At 42.8% G+C, this 9894-nt stretch overlaps 1 protein-coding gene across 2 annotated transcripts in view; it reads left to right on the top strand.

Annotated features, from left to right (window-relative positions):
• Positions 1-9297, top strand: part of dars2 (aspartyl-tRNA synthetase 2, mitochondrial) — a 38329-nt gene extending 29032 nt beyond the window's left edge. For both annotated transcript variants that reach the window (XM_062993009.1, XM_062993010.1), the window contains exons 13-17: positions 1659-1811; positions 6110-6328; positions 7626-7736; positions 8684-8759; positions 9051-9297. In XM_062993009.1, coding sequence (XP_062849079.1) covers positions 1659-1811; positions 6110-6328; positions 7626-7736; positions 8684-8759; positions 9051-9241 — 750 coding nt within the window. In that variant the 3' untranslated portion in view covers positions 9242-9297. The remainder of the gene's footprint in view (positions 1-1658; positions 1812-6109; positions 6329-7625; positions 7737-8683; positions 8760-9050) is intronic.
• Positions 9298-9894: the final 597 nt, after the last annotated feature.

Below are 9894 nucleotides of genomic sequence, written 5' to 3' on the forward strand. Positions count from 1 at the left end.
AATCAGCCAGCAGAGGTCGTAATTGCATCAGTTATGAGGAATCCCCAATCCCCAAAGCGATGAGTTTCCTCACTCAGTCCAAAAACATGCAGTCAAGGTAATTGGAGACACTAAATTGCCGTATAGGTGAATGGGTGTGTGTGTGTGTGTTTGCCCTGCGATTAACTGGCGGGGCGACCAGGGTGTTACTGTGTGCCTTGCGCCCATTGAAAAGCTGGGATAGCTAACGTCTCCCTCCGATGACTGACAAGCCTTTGAAATTTGCAAATAGATGACACTTGTACACGTTCATAGAATTAAAAATCTATGAGAATTTATTTACAAATTCTGTTTGTTGCCCCTCATTCGTCCGCTATATTTGTAATTTTGTTATGAAAAAAGTTGTGTCGCACTGAATGCTGGGATTTTACATTTACGTTCACATTTTTAGCATTTAGCAGACGCCTTTATCCAAAGCGACTAACAGTACTGGGACAGCATATAGTCTGAGCAATTGAGGGTTAAGGACCTTGCTCAAGGGCCCAACAGCAGCAACCTGGCAGTGGTGGGGCTTGAACCAGCGACCTTCTGATTACTAGTCTAGTACAAAATACTGTTCAAATTTAAGGTGCCTTAGTAGGCAGCTCTCTACATAGATGCATTTCAGTTAATTAAGTTTTCTTTATTTTACCCATGATGCATGGTGTTAAATCTGTTATACAGTGGTACCTTGGTATACGTCCGCTTTGGAATAAGTCCAACTTGGTATACGTCCTGTTTGGACACAAAAAATTTTGCTTGGTATACGACCTTTGTTTGGAATAAGACTCGCATGCTAGAACTTGTATGGGTCAAAATGAGTCACGACACCGCGCGCTACCCTTGTTTACCTTTCGCGAGACAAAGCCACAAGCGTCGTTACGCCAGTTGCTACCATTCAGTGAACAACCTGCGCTATAACTCTCTGTGAATTTTCACGTGATTTTGTGTTTTTTAGTACATTCATTAACAATTACACTATTTCTTGGACGAAACACCCGCTTAATGTTTATATTAATCTGGACATTTCCATGTATAGTACATGACTTAAAATAGTGTTTAACCAAGTTTGTACTTTTTCGTTTTAGTGGCGTATTAATATGGAATGATGTGAGGTGGTCATAGGGGATTTTACAACGACTTTAAACTCAGCTCAGCCAATCAGATTTTAGGACCGGAACTATCCGTTTTATAAATTATTTTATACAACCCCATCAACGTATAATATGCCAATAACAATAGGATTTTCCCTTTATTTTTTATGGGAAAAATTTGTTTGGTATACGTCCTGTTTGGTATAAGTCCAAGGATCTGGAACGGATTAAGGGCATATACCGAGGTACCACTGTATGTGTATTCAGAAGCAATAAATGCAAAGTGTTACAGTTTACTGTATGAATAGCCTTTTTATTTATATAAATACATACATAAGTGCATTATAATTCTGTAATAAAACGTATACACACTATACGGCCATAGGTATTTGGACACATGACCATAACATGTTGGAAGTCCCATTTAAAAAACAAATGCTATTAAAGTAGACTGACCTCTATGTGACCTTTTCAGCCCTAGAAACAGCCACTCATATAAAAAAGCTTCTCACAAGACTTCTTCTGTCTTTATGCTTTGCTGTGTAGGAGGTGGACTGCATGCTGGTCAGGGCAGGAGGCTCGGTCAAATCTCCTCTCGGTCAGCTGTTGCCAGACACAACAAGGCTGCAACTGCTGCAAAAGATGAACGCCAGCGCTGGAGATCTCATCCTCATCGCTGTTGGAGCCCAGAAACAAGTGGTGTGCCATGTTTATTTATCTCAGCATTAATTGCTCACAGATGTTGTGATTGCATATGCCAACTTGCCATCCAAGACCTAAATATCTGCTTCACTGTAAATGTAGTGCCTTTATCAGGCAGGTGGAGCACACTACGTTGCCTATATTGTACGGACACCTGACTATGAGCTTGTTGGACATTGGTATTAATTGGAACTTCCCCAGTATGCCCAAATTGTAGGGACACCTGACTATGAGCTTGTTGGACATTGATATTAATTGAACCCCCTTCCCCAATGTGCCCAAATTGTATGGACACCTGACTATGAGCTTGTTGGACATTGGTATTATTTGGACCCCCCCCCCCCAATATGCCCAAATTATAGGGACACCTGACTATGAGCTTGTTGGACATTGGCATTAATTGGAACTTCCCCAGTATGCCCAAATTGTAGGGACACCTGACTATGAGCTTGTTGGACATTGGCATTAATTGGAACTTCCCCAGTATGCCCAAATTATAGGGACACCTGACTATGAGCTTGTTGGACATTGGTATTAATTGGAACTTCCCCAGTATGCCCAAATTGTATGGACACCTGACTATGAGCTTGTTGTACATTGATATTAATTGAACCCCCTTCCCCAATGTGCCCAAATTGTATGGACACCTGACTATGAGCTTGTTGTACATTGATATTAATTGAACCCCCTTCCCCAATGTGCCCAAATTGTATGGACACCTGACTATGAGCTTGTTGGACATTGGTATTAATTGGAACCCTAATAACTGCCTCTGCTGACTGGTCATGTGGCTTCACAAAGATGGGGAATAATGGGGATCAGTCCGTGACTCTCCGTATGCACATGTGTCGGGTAGAGGTCTGCAGCAGTAGATCAATGGTAATTGGATATGACTGTCTTGGGGTGCCAATGTGGTTTACCTTGTATCCACTTGAGTCAGCATGCACCTATGCACCTGTAACCACAGTCTGGATCTCTAGCTCACCACCGCTGAGACCTGGGTTCGAACCTCAGCTGTGCTATCAGACCAGCGTGACTGGGCGGTGGGGTTTGCGATGCCCTGTCCAGAGTATTCCTGCCTTGCGCCCAGTGTTTCCCATTGGAAGCGGACTTGCCACGACCCTGACCAGGATAAGCAAGGATGAAAATATAATGAAAGTAATTGGCTATTTTCTGCAATCCCACTGGTTGTAATGTGTCAAGGCGACAGCATGGGCGCTAGCATGTATACCCAGACTGCGTTGCTTGAGAATTAAGTAGACCACTAACTTTAAGACATCCTGCTTGACCACTCTTGTCACTATTTTAGTGCAGCGATCTACTATATTTCCCAAAAAATATGCTAAGACTTAGAGTAAGTGGTTGCAGTTAGCCTCACTGGGCTCATTAGACTCCAGTATTGCCCACTTTCTGGACACATAAATTTAAGCACTTGGCTTAAGTCCCAAGTGTCCTGAAGTTTCATATTAAAAAGGCTGACTGACTAAAAAAAGGGAAAAAGAAAATGCTGTGCTTCCTCAAAACAAGCCAACACTAGAAAAATAATTGTTGTGGGAAAATGACAAATGAAGGGAAGGTAAGCTGTCTTTAGCTGTTGTCTATTCTTAGGACAAACTGAATTCAGGTGTTCCAATCACTTCCATGGCCATAGGTGTATAAAATCAAGCACCAGGCATTCAGACTGCTTCTACAAACATTAGTGAAAGAATGGGTCGCTCTCAGGAGCTCAGTGAATTCCAGCGTGGTACCGTGATAGGATGCCACCTGTGCAACAAGTCCAGTCGTAAAATTTCCTCGCTACTAAATATTTCACAGTCGACTGTCAGTTTTATATTATAACAAAGTGAAAGCAATTGGGAAGGAGAGTAAGTCAGCCACGAAGTGGTAGGTCACGTACAGTGGTGTTCAAAAAAATAGCAGTCCAACACCATTAACCTGATAAATCACTGTTTTTAGTAAATGTGATATTTCTACATAGCAAATAATTTACTTGAAAGTGTAGTAGAGTAATGAAAACAAAACAAACCCAACAATTAGGACATACATGCTGCTCATTCTGAGTTATTGAAGCATTGATTGAAAGGGGCTTGTTCAAAATAATAGCAGTGAGGAGTTCAATTGGTGAAGTCATTCATTCTGCAGAAGAACGGGTGTCAATTTTGGCCCTTATTTAATGTAGGAGGGTGGCAAATGTTGCACAGGTTGGTTATAGCGCATTTCCTTCTGAAATACTGGGTAAAATGGGTTGTTCCAGATATTGTTTTGATGAACAGCGTACTTTGATTAAAAAGTTAATTTTAGAGGGAAAAACATACAGAGAAGTTCAGCAAATGATAGGCTGCTCAGCTAAAATGATCTCAAATGCCTTGAAGTGACAACCAAAACCTGAAAGATGCAGAAGGAAGCATGGAACTACTGTTCGAATGGATCAAAGAATAGCCAGAATGGCAAAAGCTCAGCCAATAATCACCTCCATAAAGATCAAGGAACATCTGAAGTTACCAGTGAGTACAGAAGATGATTAAGTGAAGCCAATTTACCAGCAAGAACTCCTGCAAAGTCCCGTTGTTAAGATAAAGACGTGGCCTGAATGGGTTCAAATCTGCCAAGGAACACATTGACTGGTCCAAAGAGAAATGGCTCAACATTTTGTGGACTGGTGAAATCAAAATTGTTCTTTTTGGGTCTAGACAGTATGTCAGACGACCCCCGAGCACTGAACACAAGCCAAAGTTCACTGTGAAGACAGTAAAGCATGGTGGTTCAAAATGATGATATGGGGATGTTCTTCATACCATGGTGTTACGTCTATTTATCGCATACGAGGGATCATGGATCAGTTTAAATATATCAGAATACTTGAGGAGATCATGTTGCCCTATGTCGAAGAAGAAATGTCCTTAAAATGGGTGTTTCAACATGTCAATGACCCAAAACTACTTGGTTACAGACAAACAAGATTGAGGTAATAGAGTGGCCAGCCCAATCCCCTGACTTCAATCCCATAGAGAACATCTGAAGTGCGTTTTTTTTTAGGCAAAACCCAAAAATGCAGAAGAACTGTGGAATGTAGTGTAATCATCCTGGACTGGAATACCTGTTCAGAGGTGCCAGAAGTTGGTCGACTCCATGCAACACAGATCTCCGAAACAATTGTTATGCCACTAAATATTAGTTCAGTAATTGAAAGTAAAGTGAAACCTCAAACATTTTTTCAGTTTATACATACATACATACATACATACATACATATAATATTAATTTTTCTTAACTTTCTGTAAAGGATTAACACAAACTGGCTAAATTTTGTTAATGTTCTGATTTAGAATTGAAAATGTAGTATTTTCAGTGCATTTGCATTTATGGAAATAAAAGTTATTATAATGATTTTGCACTTTATTCACTTTTTTAGAATTACTGCTATTTCTTTGAACACCACTGTAAAATTAGTGCGCAGAGGTCGCCAACTTTCTGCAGAGTCAATCGCTACAGACCTCCAAACTTCATGTGGCCTTCAGATTAGCTCAAGAACAGTGTGTAGAGAGCTTTATGGAATGGGTTTCCATGGCCGAGCAGCTGCATCCAAGCCTTACATCACCAAGCGTGATGCAAAGCGTCAGATGCAGTGGTGTAAAGCACGCCGCTACTGGACTCTAGAGCCGTGGAGACGTGTTCTCTGGAGTGACGAATCACGCTTCTCCGTCTGGCAATCCGATGGACGAGTCTGGGTTTGGCGGTTGCCAGGAGAACGGTACTTGTCTGACTGCATTGTGCCAAGTTTGGTGGAGGGGGGATTATGGAACTTTTAGTTCCAGTAAAAGGAACTCTTAATGCTTCAGCACACCAAGAGATTTTGGACAATTTCATGCTCCCAACTTTGTGGGAACAGTTTGGGGATGGCCCCTTCCTGTTCCAACATGAATGCACACCAGTGCACAAAGCAAGGTCCATAAAGACGTGGATGAGCGAGTTTGGGGTTGAAGAACTTGACTGGCCTGCACCTGATAGAACACCTTTGGGATGAATTAGAGCGGAGACTGCGAGCCAGGCCTTTGCGTCCAACATCGAAGTCTGATTTCATAAATGTGCTTTTGGAAGAATGGTCAAACATTCCCATAAACACACTCCTAAACCTTGTGGAAAGCCTTCCCAGAAGAGTTGAAGCTGTCATAGCTGCAAAGGTCAAGTCAAGTCAAGTGGGACGTCACTCAAGTGTACATGAGTGTGAAGGCAGACGAGCGAATACTTTTGGCAATATAGTGTACATGTCTTATGCTTCTCCCTTATGTTTCTAGCGTCCTCTGCTGGGAAAGCTCAGACTGCAGTGTGCTGAGCTGTTGGAGGGGCGGGGCGTCTCTGTTCGGGACCCATCGGTCTATCACTTTCTGTGGGTGGTGGACTTTCCCCTGTTCTTGCCCAAAGAGGATGAGCCGGGACAGCTGGAGTCTGCACACCACCCCTTCACTGCCCCGGTGCCTGAGGATGTCCACCTGCTCTATACTGAACCTGATAAGGTTTGTTTATTTCATGTTATATTTTTACCGGGGGGACCAATATAGCAGGGAGGATGTAGGTATACAATTACTAAATGTAGCCCATCTTTTGCTCTGTACACTTTGTCACCCCTCTGTACTCCAAATGATTCAGCACTGCAGTGACACAAACATTGTAATTGTAGTATGTTGTTCTGGTATAAGTGTAGCAGGTGCAGCAGTGTTGTTGGGATTTTAAGTACTATTTAAACTTTCTGGCCTTTTAGATCTATGCCCGTGTGTTTATCTTCCTCTAGTCTTTCATCACTGGATACTTTCTGACCCCAGGATAACAGAACTGAAGGTGTTTAAAAATCCCAACAACACTGCTGCACCTGCTACACTCAAACCAGTTGTATATGTCTGTCTTTTACATGTATGTAAATAGAAACGGGCAGCACGGTGGCTCGGTAGGTGGCACTGTTGCCGCACAACAAGAAACACCTCACTGTCACTGCTGGACTGAGAATAGTCCACCAACCAAAAAAGTATCCAGCCAACAGCGCCCCATGGGCAGCGTCCTGTGACCACTGATGAAGGTCTAGAAGATGACCAACTCAAACAGCAGCAATAGATGAGCGATCGTCTCTGACTTTGCATCTACAAGGTGGACCAACTAGGTAGGAGTGTCTAATAGAGTGGACAATGAGTGGACACGGTATTAAAAAACTCCAGCAGCGCTGCTCTGTCTGATCCACTCATACCAGCACAACTTACACTGACACACCACCACCATGTCATTGTCACTGCAGTGCTGAGAATCCACCACCTAAATAATACCTGCTCTGTGGTGGTCCTGGGAGAGTCCTGACCATTGAAGAACAGCATGAAAGTGGGCTAACAAAGCATGCAGAGAAACAGATGGACTACAGTCAGTAATTGTAGAACTACAAAGTGCTTCAATAAAATGGACAGTGAGTGTAGAAACAAGGAGGTGGTTTTAATGTTATGGCTGATCGGTGTATATAAAATTCCCTTTGTACTGCATTGTTCCTATTGTCTTATTTTCTGTTTTGGAATTGAGGTTGTACCAAAAAAAATACAGAAAAAAACGATCCTCCGAACAGGGGGAATTTCCAGAGAGACTCTGTTAACATAAATCCAAAGCGAAATGCTTTGATGCACCTTAAGTTCATATTTCTCTTGGGGAAAAGAATAAAATACCTTCTTTGAAGTGACAGTTGCCGCCTCTGCAGTTTTCCGCCAGATGTAGAATGAATGTACTACTTGTATTTGAATGACATCTATGTCTCGTTTCTCCTTTTATTCGACTCCTCAGGTGCGCGGCCAACACTACGACCTGGTGCTGAATGGCTGCGAGATTGGCGGCGGCTCCATCCGCATTCACGACGCCACTCAGCAGCTCTACGTCCTGGAAAACATACTAAAAGTAAAGTATTCACTGTAGGAGTGGGAGGGTTATGTGATTATTATGGGCCCATTTGGTGTAGAGATTGACATGGGGACGGGTTACAGAATGATGCCCACCTGCCATGCCATTATGGCTAAAAGAAGGGCATGGGGATGCAGATGACGGACAGTGTGTACTATATTTAAAGCCTAAATAGTGCATATTATAGCATCAACTGTTAACCATCTGGTAGAGATGGTGCCACACAGCACATCCTATTTATTGAAGTTATATGGCTGAGTTTTAGCCACACCCATTTCTAATTTGCTCTTGCAAATGAACTATATGCTTCCAACTTTGTGCTAAGAATGGGTATTTTCTCTTTTAGCATAGCTGTGCCCCTGGGATGGATTGAAATGCCACTTTTTAAATGTTCTTTTAACCGAATGGGCACAAACTTCCATGGTTACACTCAAATATCATGTATAAAGCCTTCTCTGGAGAGTGGAGGGCTATTATAGTCGCAGAAGGCTGGGGTCTTTGGATTTGGAATGACATGCCATGCTAATTGGTGGTCACTGGTGGTCCAGCCCCCCCTTGTATTTAATAACTGATAGAATCTCAATGAGCAGCAATGAAGTATTTTGTTGATACTGATTAGAATCATATAACAGAGAACAGAGAGATTGTCAGGGGGACGGGTTACAGAATCATGCCCAGCTGCCTTGCCATTATGGCTGAAATGTAGGCATTGAGGCACAGACAGTGACAGTGACTTTCCTTTAATCAGGCAGTCTCTGCGCCTCATCACTGGCAATTCGCTGCAGCTGGGAGAGCACTCTAAATAGCAGTTTGGTTGGCCTTATCTTATATAATCAAGTTATTACACTTTAGCGTGCATTCAGTAATAAAAAGGGGTGTCCCAATACTTGTGTCTGTATAGTGTACATGGGCTGGCCGTCTTATTCAGAATATTCTTTTTACAGGAGGATCATTCTCTCCTGTCTCACCTTTTGGAAGCGCTGGACTCGGGTGCCCCTCCACACGGCGGGATTGCTTTAGGTAAGCGCATACTACGACACCTGCTACCCAACAAGATCCATCAGTTCTTTAAAAATAAGGTCTCAAAAGGGCTGCTGTTACTTTTCTTCTCATATCAGCACCGGTCATGCTCCACGCTAAAACTGATTGTCTGACAGAGATGACTTGGCAGCGCTGCTACATTTTGAGTGACTTGAGGCCCGAGACAAAATTGTCCTGCGTGCCCTGTTAGGTTCAGTAGCATGCGCTTAGGAAAGAAAATCGTTGCATTTTTTCGTCTAAACGGATCTATTTCTCATTCTTCTGTTGCAGGGTTGGACAGACTGGTTTCAATAATTGTTGGTGCTTCCAGCATAAGGGATGTAATCGCCTTCCCCAAATCCTTCAAAGGCTATGACCTGATGAGCCACGCCCCTGATTATGTGTCGGAGGAGGAGCTTAAGTCGTACCACATCTCTGTCCTCAGGCCTAGCGCTAAGAACCAAGAGGATGAAAAGCCTTGACCGTTCCACCATACTCTTATAGTCCTTTTAATAAACACATAAATATATGCATTTAATTGTTTTTTGGTTGTGCACTATTTATATTCTACTAAGCTTTATGTAATTATAACAGGCCCATTTGGCATAGAGATTGACAGGGGAACAGGTTACAGTATCATGCCCACCTGCCATGTCATTGTGGCTAAAAGGGGAACATAGAGGTGCAGATGACTAATAGTGATGTTTCCTTTAATCAGGCAGTCTCTGCGCCTCATCACTCTGCAGCTGGGAGAGCTCTTTAAATACCAGCTTTGTCATCCTTTTTGTCATATATTGTACGACACTTGTGTGCTGGTACAATATATTGACAGACTGGTGTCAATAATTGTTGGGGCTCCCATCATTAGGGATGTAATTGCCTTCCCCAAATCTTTCAAAAGCCATGACTATGAGCCACGCCCCTGATTATGTGTTGAAGGAGGAGCTGAAGCCATGTCTCTGCACCTCATCATGCTGCAGCTGGGAGAGCTCTTTAAATACCAACTTCGCCATTTGTCGTACAACAATTGCATGCTCTACAGGGTTGGACAGACTGATGTTAATAATTGTTGGTGCTCCCAGCATAAGGGATGTAATCGCCTTCCCCAAATCCTTCAAAGGCCATGACCTGGTGA

Source organism: Trichomycterus rosablanca, chromosome 4 (genome assembly GCF_030014385.1).
Source record: "Trichomycterus rosablanca isolate fTriRos1 chromosome 4, fTriRos1.hap1, whole genome shotgun sequence".
NCBI classification, from domain to species: Eukaryota; Metazoa; Chordata; class Actinopteri; order Siluriformes; family Trichomycteridae; genus Trichomycterus; species Trichomycterus rosablanca.